General features: G+C 53.8%; 1 protein-coding gene and 1 non-coding gene across 4 annotated transcripts in view; one reads left to right on the top strand and one right to left on the bottom strand.

The window, feature by feature from the left end:
- Window positions 1-39: 39 nt before the first annotated feature.
- Window positions 40-121, top strand: trnas-gcu (transfer RNA serine (anticodon GCU)). The gene has a single exon. It is a non-coding gene; the product is annotated as a tRNA-Ser (tRNA).
- A 4,698-nt stretch (window positions 122-4,819) lies between these two features.
- LOC137306380 (equilibrative nucleoside transporter 2-like) overlaps window positions 4,820-20,596 on the bottom strand; it is a 16,849-nt gene continuing 1,072 nt past the window's right edge. The window contains exons 1-13 of one of the 3 annotated variants that reach the window (XM_067975536.1): window positions 17,766-18,083; window positions 17,600-17,674; window positions 16,480-16,561; window positions 13,321-13,481; window positions 12,741-12,880; window positions 11,719-11,853; window positions 10,878-10,975; window positions 10,129-10,207; window positions 8,685-8,803; window positions 8,415-8,520; window positions 7,644-7,729; window positions 6,445-6,641; window positions 4,820-5,124 (exon numbers count right to left, since the gene is read on the bottom strand). In XM_067975536.1, the coding sequence (XP_067831637.1) occupies window positions 5,013-5,124; window positions 6,445-6,641; window positions 7,644-7,729; window positions 8,415-8,520; window positions 8,685-8,803; window positions 10,129-10,207; window positions 10,878-10,975; window positions 11,719-11,853; window positions 12,741-12,880; window positions 13,321-13,481; window positions 16,480-16,561; window positions 17,600-17,628 (1,344 nt within the window). In that variant the 5' untranslated portion in view covers window positions 17,629-17,674; window positions 17,766-18,083 and the 3' untranslated portion in view covers window positions 4,820-5,012. Of the gene's footprint in view, window positions 5,125-6,444; window positions 6,642-7,643; window positions 7,730-8,414; window positions 8,521-8,684; window positions 8,804-10,128; window positions 10,208-10,877; window positions 10,976-11,718; window positions 11,854-12,740; window positions 12,881-13,320; window positions 13,482-14,608; window positions 14,786-16,479; window positions 16,562-17,599; window positions 17,675-17,765; window positions 18,084-20,596 lie in introns of those variants that run through there. The other 2 variants (XM_067975535.1, XM_067975537.1) reach the window with 2 other exon arrangements.

Raw genomic sequence — 20,596 nt, 5'->3', positions numbered from 1 at the left:
CACGCACATGGAATGCGGAGCCGGGCTTGGCCCGTATAGGACGAGGTGGCCGAGTGGTTAAGGCGATGGACTGCTAATCCATTGTGCTCTGCACGCGTGGGTTCGAATCCCATCCTCGTCGATAGGTTTTTTAATTTAATTTTTTTTTAAAAAAAACAAAATATAAATATATAAATACGACTTTTAAAAACGAAGTGTTGTGATGTTTTATTAAATTAAACGTGTGGCGAGTGGGGAATTTTAAAAATTAACACCAGGGGGAAAAAAAAAATCTAAAAATGAACAGGAGACCCAATTTTAAAATGGGGAAAGTTTTAGAATTAAATGGTGGGGGGGGGGAATAGGAGGGGATTTTAATATTAAATTGATAACAGTTAATGTTCAATGAGGGACATTTTAAAATGAAACGGGGGAAATATTAAATAGGGAAAATTTAAACTAAATGGAGAAAAATTGCATAGGAAATATTTTTAATTAAATGGGGGAAATGCTTAAGTTAGTTAACTTTACCTCTACTTATTATTAAATTCTTTAAGACTCCTTGAAGTGTGTCTTTCTTGCTGCTGTACAGTGTCTAGTGTTATTTGTTGTAGATTAGATTGTTTTTCTATCTGGGAGCACCATGATTGCTTCTCTCACAGACACGTTGCAAGAGTGCGGTGGAAGGCAGCAAGCAAGATCCCACTACCCGCTCATGGAGCTTCACCTCTTGGGTGGCAGGGCTAACTGCACCGTGGAACAGCTTGCATTTAATCGAGGGGTTCAAAATCATGAGGGGGTTTTGATCGAGTAAATAAGGAGAAACTGTTTCCAGTGGCAGGAGGATCGGTAACCAGAGGACACAGATTGAAGATAATTGGTGAAAGACCCAGAGGGGGAGATGAGGAGAATGTTTTTTTACGCAGCAAGTTGTGATGATCTGGAATGCGCTGCCTGAAAGGGCGGTGGAAGCAGATAGAAACATAGAGAATAGGAGCAGGAGTAGGCCATTCGGCCCTTCGAGCCTGCTCCACCATTCAATATGATCATGGCTGATCCTCTATCTCAATACCATATTCCCGCTCTCTCCCCGTGCCCTTCGATGCCATCTGTGTCTAGAAATCTATCCAGCTCCTTCTTAAATATATTCAGTGACTCGCCCTCCACTGCCTTCTGTGGTAGAGAATTCCACAGGTTCACCACCCTCTGAGTGAAGACATTTCTCCTCATCTCAGTCCTAAATGTCCTACCCCGTATCCTGAGACTGTGACCCGTAATCAGTAATAACTTTCAAAAAGGGAATTTGATAAATAGTTGATGGGGAATAATTTGCAGGGTTATGGGGAGTGGGACTAATTGGATAGCTCTTTCAAAGAGCAGGCATAGGCAAGATGGGCCAAATGGCCTCCTCCTATGCTGTATGATTCATATAGCGCCTATAACATAGGCCAACATCCTAAGTAGCATAATCAGACAAAAATCATCCTCCACATCACAAATGGGTCAGCTCATCTACTGCTGAAACCCTCACCCATGCCTCTGTTATCTCCAGATTTGACGATTCCAGTGCTCTCCTGGCTGGCCTCCCATTTCCCACCCTCCGTAAACTCCAGCTCATCCAAAACTCTGCTGCCAACCCACCCCCTCCCCACCTCCGTGCCCCAAGTCCCGTTCACCAATCACCCCTTGTGCTCGATGACCTCAATTGGCTCCCAGTCCGGCAACACCTCGATTTTAAAATTATGACCCACAACCCTCCCCCAGTCCCACAACCCTCCCCCAGTCCCACAACCCTCCCCCAGTCCCACAACCCTTGTGCAACCCGATTACCTTCACACCATCATTGCCGTCCGTGCAGCCTGTAACTCACTCCTGAGTATCTGTTATTCTATATATAAACCCCACCCCCCCGAACCCCTCGATTAGATTCCAGTCTGTAACTCACTCCCGGGTATCTGTTATTCTATATATAAACCCCCCCGAACCCCTCGATTAGATTCCAGTCTGTAACTCACTCCCGGGTATCTGTTATTCTATATATAAACCCCCGAACCCCTCGATTAGATTCCAGCCTGTAACTCACTCCCGGGTATCTGTTATTCTATATATAAACCCCCCGAACACCTCGATTAGATTCCAGCCTGTAACTCACTCCCGGGTATCTGTTATTCTATATATAAACCCCCCCGAACACCTCGATTAGATTCCAGCCTGTAACTCACTCCCGGGTATCTGTTATTCTGTATATAAACCTCCCGAACCCCTCGATTAGATTCCAGTCTGTAACTCACTCCTGGGTATCTGTTATTCTGTATATAAACCCCCCGAACCCCTCGATTAGATTCCAGTCTGTAACTCACTCCCGGGTATCTGTTATTCTGTATATAAACCCCCCGAACCCCTCGATTAGATTCCAGCCTGTAACTCACTCCCGGGTATCTGTTATTCTATATATAAACCCCCCGAACCCCTCGATTAGATTCCAGCCTGTAACTCACTCCCGGGTATCTGTTATTCTATATATAAACCCCCTCGATTAGATTCCAGCCTGTAACTCACTCCCGGGTATCTGTTATTCTATATATAAACCCCCCGAACCCCTCGATTAGATTCCAGCCTGTAACTCACTCCCGGGTATCTGTTATTCTATATATAAACCCCCCGAACCCCTCGATTAGATCCCAGGTATCCTGCTCTCCGAGTGAGTCAGTACTACCCAGGGTGAGTTTGGGTAATTCAGCACAGGCCGGGATGGAGCCTGGGCCTTTCCTGATCTGTGTGTGGGGCTCAGTCCCACCCCGAGCAGGGGTGGGGGAGTCGTTCATCTATTTGCTCCCTCAGGTGTTATGGGTCATTGTATCTTCAATGTTTATCAGAACCGATCAAATGTACACAGAGGATTTTATCCAGTGAATCCGATTTTGACTTTTATTAAACCAATAATTATAAAAAAAAGAGCATCAAAAATTTACATACACTCAAATCTCACAAGGTTCTTAAACTGGAGATATCGATCTCTCCACGTCCCTATTTCCAGCCCCACCCAGCGATGGGGAGAGACGGAGCCAGAGGGGATAGTCCGGGTACTGAGAGATCACAGTCCTCAAATCAAGGAGGCGTCTGGTCTTGGCTGAATTATTTGTAACTTTTAAAAAGTGTCTTTAGTTACACAGCAATTAATGGTAACAAAAATAGAATAAATACTAGTAATATCAACCGAAAATAATAAAAATCGAGACGCAGGAATGTTTGAAGAAATATTGATACTCTGTGGTACAGGGTCGATAGGCATCGGGTTCCCTCTGGAGTCCAGTCCAGGGAGAGATTCAGAACAAGCCGCAGGAGGGAGGACTGAAATGGGGTGGAAGAGATCCAATTTAAATATCTACAGCACTAGAGATTGGGGTGGGGGGAACCCAGAGACAGGGGGGAGAAAAAGAGGGGGCGGAACCCAGAGACGGGGGAGGAATAGAGAGGGGGCAAAACCCAGAGACGGGGGAGGAATAGAGAGGGGGCGAAACCCAGAGACAGGGGGGGGAATAGAGAGGGGGCGAAACCCAGAGACAGGGGGGGGAATAGAGAGGGGGCGAAACCCAGAGACGGGGGGAATAGAGAGGGGGCGGAACCCAGAGACGGGGCAAAACCCAGAGACGGGAGGGGAATAGAGAGGGGGCGGAACCCAGAGACGGGGGAATAGAGAGGGGGCAAAACCCAGAGACGGGGGGGGGAATAGAGGGGGGCGAAACCCAGAGACGGGGGAATAGAGAGGGGGCAAAACCCAGAGACGGGGTGAATAGAGAGGGGGCAAAACCCAGAGACGGGGGGGGAATAGAGAGGGGGCAAAACCCAGAGACGGGGGGGGAATAGAGAGGGGGCAAAACCCAGAGACGGGGGGGGGGGGAATAGAGAGGGGGCGGAACCCAGAGACGGGGGGGGGGGGGGGGGGAATAGAGAGGGGGCGGAACCCAGAGACGGGGGGGGAAATAGAGAGGAGGCGAAACCCAGAGACGGGGGGGGGGGGAATAGAGAGGGGGCGAAACCCAGAGACGGGGGGGGGAATAGAGAGGGGGCGGAACCCAGAGACGGGGGGAATAGAGACGGGCGAAACCCAGAAACGGGGAATAGAGAGGGGGCGAAACCCAAAGAAGGGGGGGAATAGAGAGGGGGCGAAACCCAGAGACGGGGGGAATAGAGAGGGGGCGGAACCCAGAGACGGGGGGAATAGAGACGGGCGAAACCCAGAAACGGGGAATAGAGAGGGGGCAAAACCCAGAGACGGGGAATAGAGAGGGGGCGAAACCCAGAGACGGGGGGGAATAGAGAGGGGGCGAAACCCAGAGACGGGGGGGAATAGAGAGGGGGCGAAACCCAGAGACAGGGGGGGGAATAGAGAGGGGGCGAAACCCAGAGACGGGGGGAATAGAGAGGGGGCGGAACCCAGAGACGGGGGGAATAGAGAGGGGGCGGAACCCAGAGACGGGGGGAATAGAGAGGGGGCGAAACCCAGAGACAGGGGGGGGAATAGAGAGGGGGCGAAACCCAGAGACGGGGGGAATAGAGAGGGGGCGGAACCCAGAGACGGGGGGAATAGAGAGGGGGCGGAACCCAGAGACAGGGGGGAATAGAGAGGGGGCGAAACCCAGAGACAGGGGGGGGAATAGAGAGGGGGCGAAACCCAGAGACGGGAATAGAGACTTACATCATAAAAATAATCGCCCCCTCTCTATTCCCCCCCGTCTCTGGGTTTCGCCCCCTCTCTATTCCCCCCCCTGTCTCTGGGTTTCGCCCCCTCTCTATTCCCCCCCCTGTCTCTGGGTTTCGCCCCCTCTCTATTCCCCCCCGTCTGGGGTTGGGGGGGGGGGTGTGGGGGCTGGACGACATCGCTCCCCGATTTGTCTCGGAACAGCCCTGTATCCCTGGAGTTGACCCTTGACCTGGTGCGATGTTTGGACAAAAGGGTGGGGGGGGGGGGGGGGAGATTTATTTTCATTTGTTCTCCAGATGTGGGGCTGCGTTTACTGCCCACTCTGTCTTTAAATCATTAACCTGACCAGAAACGACAGCCCAGCTCCCAGAGCGAGGCCCAGAGAGAAGAAGAAGGACATGATGGCACCAGCTGTCTCAGCGTCTTTGGGAGAGACCCTCCTGCGAAAGAGAGAAAGGGCACAGGTTAGTCGGGGCCGGTGAAAAAAAAAACCCCAGCTCCAATGCAGTCCGAGTGGGACTGAGCCCTCCACCCCCACACAGAGCAGGAAAGACCCAGGCTCCATCCCCGGCCTGTGCGTATCTCAACCCGGGCAGCAGAGGCGGCTAAAAAAGTGGCCTGAGCTCCCCTGGATTAGGGTGAGGAAAATAAGACCAGTCAGAAAAGCTCTTCGTGGCCAGTGACTCCCTGCTGGAAAGCGAATGTGTGAGATGGGGAGGGACAGGACGAGGTGGAGCGCGGCTCCCAATGCCAAATAGCCTGGTGACTTGGGCAAGGTACCAGAGTGAGGTCGGTGCGCGGACTCCAGGAGTCCGTCTGCTCCCGGTGCCCGGACTCCAGGAGTCCGTCTGCTATGGAGTGGAGGCCACTAATAAAACCACAATACAGGTGTCTGCTGTGGCTCAGTGTCTCTCTCTCTCGCCTCGGAGTCAGAAGGTCGTGGGTTCGAGCCCCCACTCCAGAGACTTGAGTCCCATAATCCAGGCCCACACTCCCGGTGGCAGTGCTGAGGGAGCGCCGCACTGTCGGAGGGTCAGTGCTGAGGGAGCGCCGGCCGCACTGTCGGAGGGTCAGTACCGAGGGAGCGCCGCACTGTCGGAGGGTCAGTACCGAGGGAGCGCCGCACTGTCGGAGGGTCAGTACCGAGGGAGCGCCGGCCGCACTGTCGGAGGGTCAGTACCGAGGGAGCGCCGCACTGTCGGAGGGTCAGTACCGAGGGAGCGCCGCACTGTCGGAGGGTCAGTACCGAGGGAGCGCCGGCCGCACTGTCGGAGGGGCCGTCTTTCGGATGAGACGTTAAACCGAGGCCCCGTCTGCCCCTCTCAGGTGGATGTAAAAGATCCCACGGCCACTATTGGAAGAAGAGCAGGGGGAGTTCTCCCCGGTGTCCTGGGGCCAATATTTATCCCTCAACCAACATTACTAAAAAAAATGATCTGGTCATTATTGTCAAACAGAGTCTCTACGAACTACAGCAAACAAAACTCAATGGCCGAAACTACAGCAACTTCTCCCGATAAAAGCAGGATTATTAATCCAGCAAAATGCAGTGAGCGGAGGATAGTTACATGATACAAGTTACGTGCATAAAAATCGATCCCCGGCTCTCGCAGCAGTGCGGGCTCCAGGCGTGATTGACGGGGGGGGTTACCCAATCACCGCCACAAGTCCCGCCCCTGCCTCCAGGTCATTGGCCGACTCAGTGGGGGGGGGGGTGTCAATATTCACTCCGTATTCAAGAGAAGAAAGGAGTCACTTACTTGGGGGCGTAACACATGCAGATCGTTGCTAAGTATCCGTTGGAGAAGGCGAGCGCGACAATGAAGGCGATGAACCAGCAGTCATGGTGGAAGATGACCGGGAGGAATTTCCGATCTTTCACATTGCACAGCATGAAGAGCGGGATGAAGACAACTCGGAGCAGGATCAATGGCATGAGCAGGTTGTCCTTCCGGGGCTGCAGGGAGAGAGACGCAGCTGCGTCACAACTTCATCGCAGCGGCGATCGGCGTCGTGGGAGCGGGCCACACCGACCGGGGCGGAGGGGGGGGAAATGGAGCCAGCTGGAAAACCAGCCAGAGGAGAACATCCCGGGGGCACTTCACAGGATCGTAAATCAGGCACCCGGGACACATAAGGAGATATCAGGACAGGCGACCAAAAGCTTGGTCAAAGAGGGAGGTTTTAAAGGAGGAGAGAGAGGCGGAGAGGTTTAGGGAGGGAATTCCAGAGCTTAGGACCCAGGCAGCTGAAGGCACGGCCGCCAATGGTGGAGCGATGGGAATCGGGGATGGGCGAGAGGCCAGAATTGGAGGAGCGCAGAGATCGCGGAGGGTTGTAGGGGCTGGAGGAGGTTACAGAGATAGGGAGAGGGGGGCGAGGGCCACGGAGGGAGTTGAACACGAGGATGAGAATTTTAAAATCGAGGCGTTCCCGGACCGGGAGCCGATGTAGGTCAGCGAGCACAGGGGGTGATGGGGGAACGGGACTCGGGGGGGAGTTAGGATACGGGGGTGGGGGGGTGGGGAGACAGAGTTTTGGACGAGCTGAAGTTTATGGAGGGTGGGAGATGGAAGGCCGGCCAGGAGAGGATTGGAATAGTTGAGTCCGGAGGTGACAAGAGCATGGAGGAGGCCATTCAGCCCCTCCGGGCCTGTTGCGCCATTCAATTAGATTACGGTCGATCTGTATCTTAATCCCATTTACTCCGGCTTTGCTCCCTATCCAGTCACCCTTGCGAGCAGGTTCCGGTGAGGACAGGATCGGGGCTGATGTGACGCATATCACGCCCAAATATCCCGCCCGACGCTGGCAGCCTGGGCCCGCGCAAGAAGAGTGAGTCCATGTGGGTACCGGACGGCGCTCGCGGTTAACCGCACCCCAGCGAGAGTCAGCGCCATCGGTGGGGAGGGCAGAGAAACTGGGAGGTACAACACGACACAAAATGGTTTCAACTCACCCTCATACAGTAAGCAGTCATACTGCGACCAAGGCAGTCCATAATATTAAACAACAGGAAACAGCACACATAAATGAAGTATTCGCCTGTCCAAACAGGAAAAAAAATTAAACCACCAGAACAATTTCAATTAGATTCCAGCCTGTAACTCACTCCCGGGTATCCGTTATTCTATATATAAACCCCCCGAACCCCTCGATTAGATTCCAGTCTGTAACTCACTCCCGGGTATCTGTTACTCTATATATAAACCCCCCGAACCCCTCGATTAGATTCCAGTCTGTAACTCACTCCCGGGTATCTGTTATTCTATATATAAACCCCCCGAACCCCTCGATTAGATTCCAGCCTGTAACTCACTCCCGGGTATCTGTTACTCTATATATAAACCCCCCGAACCCCTCGATTAGATTCCAGTCTGTAACTCACTCCCGGGTATCTGTTATTCTATATATAAACCCCCCGAACCCCTCGATTAGATTCCAGTCTGTAACTCACTCCCGGGTATCTGTTATTCTATATATAAACCCCCCGAACCCCTCGATTAGATTCCAGTCTGTAACTCACTCCCGGGTATCTGTTATTCTATATATAAACCCCCCGAACCCCTCGATTAGATTCCAGTCTGTAACTCACTCCCGGGTATCTGTTATTCTATATATAAACCCCCCGAACCCCTCGATTAGATTCCAGTCTGTAACTCACTCCCGGGTATCTGTTATTCTATATATTAACCCCTTCTTGTATTTGAATACTGGGTTAAACACTCACTCCATTTGCCTTCGACTACATGGGAGTTGACATCAACCGCTATTGCAGGAAAGACCGTCAGGGTCACCATTAATATGAGACACACTGAGATTGCCATCTTCCAGATCTGTCGGGGCGAACGAGAGGAGAATTAACCCAAGTTACGGCTCCGGGCTGCACCTTCCCCAACACCGCCCAAACAACAATCTCTCAGCTCCACTTCCCGGGGATTTTCCGCAGGGGCCGGGCGCCCAGGCGGGGCGCAGAGAGACTCACAAACACGAATCTCACCTTTGCTAACACTTTGATTATACCGAGTGCCTTCTCTGGTTGGTCATCGCTGCTGCTCGATCCCTCGACGCTGACGAATGCCTGTTTCCTGGCCCCGATCTCTCCGTTCTTTTCATCCGCTATTATTTAACGAGGAAAAAGGTTTGATGTGAACAAGGTTCACCAGAGGACCTGGGCTTTCACGATCGTCTCTCTGAGGCTGTTATAATGGGTAGGGGCGCGGGGTCGCGACCCCCGATCGAGGCGTAAAGCAGGGGCCAGAACGAAGCGGGTGGTCTCGCCTCGTCCCGCGAGCCTGCATTTATATAGCGCCTTTGACATACAAAAACATCCCACAAAGCTTCACAGAGCCAAAAATAGGAGAGACTAAAGAGAGACGCCCATTTCTACAGCGCCTTTCACCACCTCAGGACGTCCCAAAGCGCTTTACAGCCAATGTTTTGAAGTGTGGTCACTGTTGTAATGCAGGAAACGCAGCAGCCAATTTGCGCACAGCAAGATCCCACAAACAGCAATGTGATAATGACCAGATCGTCTGTTTTTTTTAGTGATGTTGGTTGAGGGATAAATATCGGCCCCAGGACACCGGGGAGAACTCCCCCTGCTCTTCTTCCAATAGTGGCCGTGGGATCTTTTACATCCACCTGAGAGGGGCAGACGGGGCCTCGGTTTAACGTCTCATCCGAAAGACGGCGCCTCCGACAGTGCGGCGCTCCCTCAGTACTGACCCTCCGACAGTGCGGCGCTCCCTCAGTACTGACCCTTCGACAGTGCGGCGCTCCCTCAGTACTGACCCTCCGACAGTGCGGCGCTCCCTCAGCACTGACCCTCCGACAGTGCGGCGCTCCCTCAGCACTGACCCTCCGACAGTGCGGCGCTCCCTCAGCACTGACCCTCCGACAGTGCGGCGCTCCCTCAGCACTGACCCTCCGACAGTGCGGCGCTCCCTCAGCACTGACCCTCCGACAGTGCGGCGCTCCCTCAGCACTGACCCTCCGACAGTGCGGCGCTCCCTCAGCACTGACCCTCCGACAGTGCGGCGCTCCCTCAGTACTGACCCTCCGACAGTGCAGCACTCCCTCAGCACTGACCCTGGGAGTGTCGGCCTGGATTATGGGCTTGAACCCACGACCTTCTGACTCGGAGGTGAGAGAGAGACACACAGGCTGATTCAGCTTGGACAAAGATGTAGGTTTTAAGGAGCATCTTAACGGAGATGGGGTGGGGGAGAAAGAGGGGTTCAGAGACCGAGAGGTTTAGGGAGGGAATTCCAGAGCTTAGGGCCCAGGCAGCCGAAGGCACGGCCGCCAATGGTGGAGCGATGGGAATCGGGGGATGGGCAAGAGGCCAGAATTGGAGGAGCGCAGAGATCTCGGAGGGTTGTAGGGCTGGAGGAGGTTACAGAGATAGGGAGGGGGGCGAGGGCCACGGTGAAGACACTTACTGGGACTCAGCAGCACAGACTTGCATTCCAGTTCGTTACGGTGCTTGTGATCTTTGCTGAAGTGATACTTTGCAAATTCCTGCAGTGGACAGAGAGGAGGCAAAAGGGAACGTCAGCAGGTGGAACAGAAGGCAGATCCGCAAATGGGTAGCGTGCTTCGAGACTGCTTTAATTTATCTTCCCTTCAGGATGTTGGCACGGGTGCATTCATTGCCCATTCCCTAGTCCTTCTGGGTGTGGGGCACATGATGCCCCCTCGGAGGGCAGCAAGAGTCAGCCATGGGACTGGAGTCAGGTGTCGGCCCAGACCGGGTGGGGGTCAGGCAGTACCCCTTAAAAGAGAGAACTCCCATTTCTAACGGGCCTTTCACCACCTCAGGACGTCCCAAAGCACTTTACAGCCAATGAAGTACTTTTTTTTTTGAACTGTGGTCACTGTTGTAATGTAGGAAACGTGACAGCCAATTTGTGCACAGCAAGATCCCACAAACAGCAATGTGATAATGACCAGATCATCTGTTTTTTTAGTGATGTTGGTTGAGGGATAAATATTGGCCCCAGGACACCGGGGAGAACTCCCCCTGCTCTTCTTCCAATAGTGGCCGTGGGATCTTTTACATCCACCTGAGAGGGGCAGACGGGGCCTCGGTTTAACGTCTCATCCGAAAGACGGCCCCTCCTCCTGTTCTTAAAAAGAAAACGCCTTCAAGGAACAATTGAAAGGAAGGAGCGGGGAGACTTGTACTCACCAGGTGAAGTAGGACGAAGTAAAAGATGAGAGTCATTAATATCACCAAACACGGAGTAATGAAATAACCCAACGCTGCCGATTCCTGGTCAGAGTCACCTGCACAGACAACAACAACCACCTGCATTTATATAGCGCCTTTAATGTAGTGAAACGTCCCAGGGTGCTTCACAGGAACGTAAATCAGATAAAATTTGACACCGAGCCACATAAGGAGATATTAGGACAGGTGACCAAAAGCTTGGTCAAAGAGGGAGGTTTTAAGGAGCGTCTTAAAGGAGGAGAGAGAGGCGGAGAGGTTTAGGGAGGGAATTCCAGAGCTTAGGGCCCAGGCAGCTGAAGGCACGGCCGCCAATGGTGGAGCGATGGAAATCGGGGATGGGCAAGAGGCCAGAATTGGAGGAGCGCAGAGATCTCGGAGGGTTGTCGGGCTGGAGGAGGTTACAGAGATAGGGAGGAGGGGGGCGAGGGCCACGGAGGGATTTGAACACGAGGATGGAGAATTTTAAATTCGAGGTGTTCCCGGACCGGGAGCCGATGTAGGTCAGCGAGCGCAGGGGGCGATGGGTGAACGGGACTCGGTGCGAGTTAGACACAGGGACAGTTTCGCAGCGAGCGGAGATCTCCACATCTGCACCGCGTAGATCGAGTGTTACAGCTCCCATTACAGTCACCGAGGAGAGCTCCCAGCGCAGCTGTGGGACGTGGCAAACAGCGAGGAGATGGGGAGGAGGCAGAGTTGTTCTGTGAGCTCGTAGCAAAGATTGCTCCAACTTACTTCTCCAGTGCAGACTGTCGCATAACGGGGAAGGAGGGACAGAGAGAGAGAGAGACAGACTTACTTATTTTTGCGAAGATTGACGCAAGTGATGCAAAGATCCCAGCCACTCCCTGCCCGCTCATGAACAGACTGCTGTATTTTTCTGGGAGTTGTCCGATTAAACCAAACAAGCTCCCCTGCAGGATAGCGCTGAAGGCTGGCAATGGGAATAAAGGGATACGCTGTTACACACTGCCATAAAACAGGTCAGAACCCGCGCGAATAGGTCTGGGCTTGTATTCCCTCGAGGATAGATGATTGAGGGGTGATCTAATCGAGGGGTTTAAGATGATTAAAGGATTTGATCGGGTCGATAGAGAGAAACTATTTCCTCTGGTGGGGGGAGTCCAGAACAAGGGGGCAGAACCTTAAAATTAGAGCCAGGCCGTTCAGGGGTGATGTCAGGAAGCACTTCCTCACACAAAGGGGAGTGGGAATCTGGAACTCTCTCCCCCCAAAAAAGCTGTTGAGGCTGAGGGTCAATTGGAGCTTTCAAAACTGAGATCGATGGATTTTTGTTGGGTGAGGGGGATTAAGGGTTACGGAACCAAGGCGGGTAAATGGGGTTAAGATACAGATCAGCCACGATCTGATTGAATGGCGGAACGGGTTCGAGGGGCTGAATGGCCTCCCTCCTGTTCCTGTGACCGCCCCCCCCCCCCCAGGGGCTCGGCCGAGAGATCCACCACCTGCTGTTCCAACCCCCTGACCTGCGTTCAGGTCAGCTGCCAGGTAGCAATTTGGGTTCGGGGATGGGAGAGAAAGAGAGAGAGAGAAAAAAAAAAAATCGGGCTGCCTTCTAGATCTGTATCGGGACGCAGCGTTCCCCAGCTGGAGAGAGCGTGCACGGGCACAGTGTGAGGGCAGGGCAGGACCCTGGCTTGGCCACGAAGCACACCATGGTCAAATAGCCCACTGACCACCATTTAGAGTGACCGCTTTAGTGTGGGGGGGGGGGGGGGGATGGGGCTTACAGGAGGTCACTGGATGCCCACAGCAAGAGGCAGAGTATTCGGGAGCGGGACGATTCCCACTTTTACTCACAGTTTATGAACCAGATTACCGTCATGGTAACCGCAAAGAATACGAATGGGGTAATCGGAACCACGACCATCACCGCGGTCGCCAGGAAGAGCAGGAAGATCCCAAACAAACTGCCGGCAATCCGCACCATCTCTGGGATCCTGCGAACGACAAGACTTCGCGGTCAGCCACAGGCTTTTACACACCTGTCACCACAGCGTGTAGTGAACTGCAAACAGCCGCGTCAGTGCAAAAACATTTAACTTCGGGCCTGATATTCGACTGCAGTCAGCATCACATCCAAGCCCGATCCTGTATGGATGGGCACACGCCGTGCACTCTCTCCTGAAGGAATCGCCGGGAGACTGGGCAGAAGCGGGAATCCTGGCCGATTGGACAGCTCTTTCAAAGAGCCAGCACAGGCACGATGGGCTGAACGGCCTCCTTCTGTGCTGTCAGGTTCTATGAACTTCTGATCACCTCCGCTAGGTGCAGAGCCACTCATGAAAATTCCAAACCCTCTACAATAAAACTTAAATCAAGGCCTAACCAGCAGGTGAGACTAGGCAGCCGGGGGGTGGGGGGAGATTGGATGCCTTACCTTGGGTAGAGGATGGAGTTGAAGCAGGCGAATAGCAACAGAGGCAGCATAGCGAGTATAGTCATCCAGTTACTGAAATGCCATTCACTGACAGCCGGATCCGTGGTATTCCCGGACACAGAACCATTCCCAGCAGGAAGATTCAGTCGAACCTCGAAATACTTCAACAAGAAGGTAGGGAAAAGGTTCAGAGCGAGAGATACAGGACAACAACACCGATACTCCGAGCGAGAGATACAGGACAACAACACCGCCTGATACTCCGAGCGAGAGATACAGGACAACAACACCGCCTGATACTCCGAGCGAGAGATACAGGACAACAACACCGCCTGATACTCCGAGCGAGAGATACAGGACAACAACACCGCCTGATACTCCGAGCGAGAGATACAGGACAACAACACCGCCTGATACTCCGAGCGAGAGATACAGGACAACAACACCGTCTGATACTCCGAGCGAGAGATACAGGACAACAACACCGTCTGATACTCCGAGCGAGAGATACAGGACAACAACACCGCCTGATACTCCGAGCGAGAGATACAGGACAACAACACTATCTGATACTCCGAGCGAGAGATACAGGATAACAACACCGCCTGATACTCCGAGCGAGAGATACAGGATAACAACACTGCCTGATACTCCGAGCGAGAGATACAGGATAACAACACTGCCTGATACTCCGAGCGAGAGATACAGGACAACAACACCGCCTGATACTCCGAGCGAGAGATACAGGACAACAACACCGCCTGATACTCCCAGCGAGAGATACAGGATAACAACACTGTCTGATACGCCGAGCGAGAGATACAGGATAACAACACTGATATTCTGAGTGAGAGATACAGAGTAACAACACTGTCTGATACTCCGAGCGAGGGATATGGGGCAGGAACTCTGGCTGGGGTTTGCGAGGTGCAACCAAAGCAGCCGTGGTGAATTGCTACAGTGCGTCCTGTGGATCGAACACACTACGCTGTCTGCCCCTCTCAGGTGGGACGTAAAAGATCCCGCGGCCACTATTGGAAGAAGAGCAGGGGGAGTTCTCCCCGGTGTCCTGGGGCCAATATTTATCCCTCAACCAACAACATTAAAAAAAAATTATCCAGTCATTATCACATTGCTGTTTGTGGGATCTTGCTGTGCGCAAATTGGTTGCTGCGTTTCCCACATTACAACAGTGACCACACTTCAAAAAGTAATTTCTTGATTGTGAAACACTTTGGAACGTCCTGAGGTGGTGAAAGGCCCGGTAGAAACAAGTTTTTTTCTTTACCAGAAGGCATGTAAACCAGACTCACTGCTCCAGTTACTGGGAAATCAACACCGTCTTCGAATGACTTGCAGTCTTACTGGAGGAACAGGGAGTTCCCCGGTGTACTGAGCCAAGATTCCCCTCTCAACCGATCCCAACAAATAACAGATTAACCCAGCCAGTGTGCAATCACTAGAGCCCGTAACTTATTAAAGACCCAATCCCTTTTGCAGGTGACCGGTCACTTTGACAGGATCCCTGCTGATATATTTTTCTTATTCTGGGGATGTGGGCGTCACTGGCGAGGCCAGCATTTATTGCCCATCCCTAATTGCCCTTGAGAAGGTGGTGATGAGCCGCGTCCTTGAACCGCTGCAGTCCGTGTGGTGAAGGTTCTCCCACAGTGCTGTTAGGAAGGGAGTTCCAGGGTTTTGACCCAGCGACGATGAAGGAACGGCGATATATTTCCAAGTCGGGATGGTGTGTGACTTGGAGGGGAACGTGCAGGTGGTGTTGTTCCCATGTGCCTGCTGCTCTTGTCCTTCTCGGTGGTAGAGGTCGCGGGTTTGGGAGGTGCTGTCGAAGAAGCCTTGGCGAGTTGCTGCAGTGCATCCTGTGGGCCGGTGAAAGGCATCACGCTGTGCGCGTCCCTCACACCAAGCTTCCCACCGATTATCATTGACAGGAGCAATTTAACCAGCTCTGCACTTTCAACTGAAGAGCGAAAGTTAAAACATTTGAGTTAAGGGCTCAGAGCAAAAGATGGACAGAGCCTTTATTTATAAAACACCTTCTCCTACCCACCAAATCACTTCACATACAGCGGCTGGCATTTATATATTGCCTTTAACATTGTAAAATGTCCCAGGAGCGGTTATCAAACAATGTACAATTAAATCGTTGGTAGTGTGACGACTGTTATTACGTAGGCAAGCACGAGTCATTGTGCGCACAGCAAGATCCCACAAGCAGCAATGAGAGGCATGACCGCTTAATCTGTTGTATTTTTTTGGTGAGGTTGGTGCAGAGAGGAATGTTGGCCCCGGGGAGAACTCCCCCTGCTCTTCTTCCAATAGTGGCCGTGGGATCTTTCACATCCACCTGAGAGGGGCAGACGGGGCCTCGGTTTAACGTCTCATCCGAAAGACGGCACCTCCCTCAGTACCGACCCTCCGACAGTGCGGCGCTCCCTCAGTACCGACCCTCCGACAGTGCGGCGGTCCCTCAGTACCGACCCTCCGACAGTGCGGCGGTCCCTCAGTACTGACCCTCCGACAGTGCGGCGCTCCCTCAGTACTGACCCTCCGACAGTGCGGCGCTCCCTCAGTACCGACCCTCCGACAGTGCGGCGCTCCCTCAGTACTGACCCTCCGACAGTGCGGCGGTCCCTCAGTACCGACCCTCCGACAGTGCGGCGCTCCCTCAGTACCGACCCTCCGACAGTGCGGCGCTCCCTCAGTACCGACCCTCCGACAGTGCGGCGCTCCCTCAGTACCGACCCTCCGACAGTGCGGCGCTCCCTCAGTACTGACCCTCCGACAGTGCGGCGCTCCCTCAGTACCGACCCTCCGACAGTGCGGCGCTCCCTCAGTACCGACCCTCCGACAGTGCGGCGCTCCCTCAGTACCGACCCTCCGACAGTGCGGTGCTCCCTCAGTACCGACCCTCCGACAGTGCGGCGCTCCCTCAGTACCGACCCTCCGACAGTGCGGCGCTCCCTCAGTACCGACCCTCCGACAGTGCGGCGCTCCCTCAGTACCGACCCTCCGACAGTGCGGCGCTCCCTCAGTACCGACCCTCCGACAGTGCGGCGCTCCCTCAGTACTGGGACCGGGGGTGCCAAACGCATCTGATATCACACGAGTCAATCCTTCTGACCCGGCGTTACCTACCTGGATGGAAGTCATGAAGAAATTCCAAGGCAGCAGCGTTCCCAAGCCGAGGATAAAGAAAATAATCCCAACAAAACCGCACCTGCAGGAGACAGGGTGAATTACACTGGTGCTTTCCGATAAAATTCAAGACTCTTGAGGGGCTCCTCTGAACATAATCCCCTGGAAGCATTGACTTCCCCCTCCCAAGGAGATGGTACAATCTCCTCCACCCCCCCCCCCGAACTCTTAATTGCCCTCTGAATTGGCCCAGCAAGATCCCACTTTTTAGTGTTGTTGGTTGATGGATAAATATTGGCCCCAGGACACCGGGGAGAACTCCCCCTGCTCTTCTTCCAATAGTGGCCGTGGGATCTTTTACATCCACCTGAGAGGGGCAGACGGGGCCTCGGTTTAACGTCTCATCCGAAAGACGGCACCTCCGACAGTGCAGCACTCCCTCAGTACTGACCCTCCGACAGTGCAGCGCTCCCTCAGTACTGACCCTCCGACAGCGCGGCGCTCCCTCAGTACTGACCCTCCGACAGCGCGGCGCTCCCTCAGTACTGACCCTCCGACAGCGCGGCGCTCCCTCAGTACTGACCCTCCGACAGCGCGGCGCTCCCTCAGTACTGACCCTCCGACAGCGCGGCGCTCCCTCAGTACTGACCCTCCGACAGCGCGGCGCTCCCTCAGTACTGACCCTCCGACAGCGCGGCGCTCCCTCAGTACTGACCCTCCGACAGTGCGGCGCTCCCTCAGTACCGACCCTCCGACAGTGCGGCGCTCCCTCAGTACTGACACTGGGAGTGTCGGCCTGGATTATGGGGCTCAAGTCTCTGGAGTGGGGGCTCGAACCCACGACCCTCTGATTGAGTGAGAGCGAGAGGGAGCGAATGAACCACACCTGAGGCTCCATTGGGAAAGGGTTGAAATGGCGGTTGAGGAGGAAGTAGTTGGACTGATGCTGAGCTTGGGTTTCGGAGGGAGGGGAGACACGTTACATTATTCGGTGCAGTGGACATGCCCCCAACTGCAATCTGACACTCCCTGATTTCTGATCACAATCTGCCGACAAGGTCAATGGTAAGGACGAGGGAAAGAACAACACCAAACACCCAAAATATATCAAGAAACTTACTTATCCTCTGGGCCTGATTTTGGATCCATTCCTGGGTTGGGGTCGTGCTTTTCTTTTCTGGATGTGACTTGGCAGCTGAGGGAGGGTAAAAGGGAGAGAACGTTAAACGAAAGCAAAGATCCCGAGCTTGAGGCCTTGAAAGAAACAACTTGCATTTATAAAGTACCTTTAATGTAGTAAAACGTCCCAAGGCGCTTCACAGGAACGGAAATCAAAATTTGACACTGAGCCACGTACGAGTTAGGAGCAGGAGAAGGCCATTCGGCCCCTCGAGCCTGCTCCGCCATTCAATCGGATCATGGCTGATCTTCACCCTCAACTCCACTTTCCCGCTCGATAAGGAGATATTGGGACAGGTGATCAAAAGCTCGGTCAAAGAGGTAGGTTTTAAGGAGCGTCTTAAAGGAGGAGAGAGAGGCGGAGAGGTTTAGGGAGGTTGAGGTAAAAAATCAGATCAGCCACGATCTCATTAAATGGCGGAGCAGGCTCGAGGGGCTGAATGGCCTGCTCCTGCTCCTATCTCTTATGGTCTTATAGGGAGGGAATTCCAGAGCTCAGGGCCCAGGCAGCTGAAGGCACGGCCGCCAATGGTGGAGCGATGGGAATCGGGGGATGGGCAAGAGGCCAGAATTGGAGGAGCGCAGAGATCTCAGAGGGCTGTAGGGCTGGAGGAGGTTACAGAGATAGGGAGGGGCGAGGGCCACGGAGGGATTTGAACACAAGGATGAGAATTTTTAAACTGATGCATTGCCGGATCGGGAGCCAATGTAGGTCAGCGAGCACAGAGGGCGATGGGTGAATGGGACTCGGTGCGAGTTAGGATACAGTGGGGGGGGGGGCACAGAGTTTTGGATGAGTTTGTGGAAGGCGAGAGATCGGCCAGGAGAGCATTGAAGTCGTCGAGTCCAGATGGAGACCCTGTAAATACGGGTAGTGTCCCAGTCTCAGTGTGTGGGCCCTACTGCGCCAGTGTGAACCGTTCCCATTTCCCACACCGTTTATCCCGGGACACTCCCAGTGAGGCGGACCGCCCTGGGCCAAATTAGAAGCAGTGTGCGGGCTGCCAACGTATCATTAGGACCCAGGTCCTGTACAGTTTCTGGTCACATTTGCCCTGGGCAGATTCAAAACTGGTTAGACCGCACCTGGAGTACTGTGAGCAGTTCTGGGCACCGCACCTTCGGAAGGACATATTGGCCTTGGAGGGAGTGCAGCGTAGGTTTACTGGAATGATACCCGGACTTCAAGGGTTAAGGTTAAGAGGAGAGATTACACAAATTGGGGTTGTATTCTCTGGAGTTTGGAAGGTTAAGGGGTGATCTGATCGAAGTTTATAAGATATTAAGGGGAACGGATAGGGTGGATAGAGAGAGAAACTATTTCCGCTGGTTGGGGATTTTCGGAGTAGGGGGCACAGTCTAAAAATTAGAGCCAGACCTTTCAGGAGCGAGATTAGAAAACATTTCTACACACAAAGGGTGGTAGAAGTTTGGAACTCTCTTCCGCAAATGGCAATTGATACTAGCTCGATTGCTAAATTTAAATCTGAGATAGATAGCTTTTTGGCAACCAAAGGTATTAAGGGATATGGGCCAAAGGCACGTATATGGAGTTAGATCACAGATCAGCCACGATCTTATCAAATGACGGAGCAGGCACGAGGGGCTGAATGGCCTACTCCTGTTCCTATGTTCCTAAACTGAAGGCAAATGTGCTCTGATTCACTGTGACTCCTGCCTTGTAATAAAAAAAACTCCCATTTCTCCAGGGCCTTTCACCACCTCGGGACGTCCCAAAGCGATTTACAGACAATGAAGTACTTTTTTTTTGAAGTGTGGTCACTGTTGTAATGTAGGAAACGCAGCAGCCAATTTGCGCACAGCAAGATCCCACAAACAGCAATGTGATAATGACCAGATCATCTGTTTTTTTAGTGATGTTGGTTGAGGGATAAATATTGGCCCCAGGACACCGGGGAGAACTCCCCCTGCTCTTCTTCCAATAGTGGCCGTGGGATCTTTTACATCCACCTGAGAGGGGCAGACGGGGCCTCGGTTTAACGTCGCATCCGAAAGACGGCCCCTCCGACAGTGCAGCACTCCCCCAGTACTGACCCTCCGACAGTGCAGCACTCCCTCAGTACCGACCCTCCGACAGTGCGGCGCTCCCTCAGTACCGACCCTCCGACAGTGCGGCGCTCCCTCAGTACCGACCCTCCGACAGTGCGGGCACTCCCTCAGTACCGACCCTCCGACAGTGCGGCGCTCCCTCAGTACTGACCCTCCGACAGTGCGGCGCTCCCTCAGTACTGACCCTCCGACAGTGCGGCGCTCCCTCAGTACTGACCCTCCGACAGTGCGGCGCTCCCTCAGTACTGACCCTCCGACAGTGCGGCGCTCCCTCAGTACTGACCCTCCGACAGTGCGGCTCTCCCTCAGTACTGACCCTCCGACAGTGCGGCGCTCCCTCAGTACTGACCCTCCGACAGTGCGGCGCTCCCTCAGTACTGACCCTCCGACAGTGCGGCACTCCCTCAGTACTGACCCTCCGACAGTGCGGCGCTCCCTCAGTACTGACCCTCCGACAGTGCGGCGCTCCCTCAGTACTGACCCTCCGACAGTGGGACCCTCCCTCAGTACTGACCCTCCGACAGTGGGACCCTCCCTCAGTACTGACCCTCCGACAGTGGGACCCTCCCTCAGTACTGACCCTCCGACAGTGGGACCCTCCCTCAGTACTGACCCTCCGACAGTGGGACCCTCCCTCAGTACTGACCCTCCGACAGTGGGGACCCTCCCTCAGTACTGACCCTCCGACAGTGGGACCCTCCCTCAGTACTGACCCTCCGACAGTGGGACCCTCCCTCAGTACTGACCCTCCGACAGTGGGACCCTCCCTCAGTACTGACCCTCCGACAGTGGGACCCTCCCTCAGTACTGACCCTCCGACAGTGGGACCCTCCCTCAGTACTGACCCTCCGACAGTGGGACCCTCCCA

Source organism: Heptranchias perlo, chromosome 43 (assembly GCF_035084215.1).
Source record: "Heptranchias perlo isolate sHepPer1 chromosome 43, sHepPer1.hap1, whole genome shotgun sequence".
Taxonomy (NCBI): domain Eukaryota; kingdom Metazoa; phylum Chordata; class Chondrichthyes; order Hexanchiformes; family Hexanchidae; genus Heptranchias; species Heptranchias perlo.
Note: the sequence above shows the minus strand (reverse complement) of the source record. Positions and strands in the feature narration are given on the sequence as shown.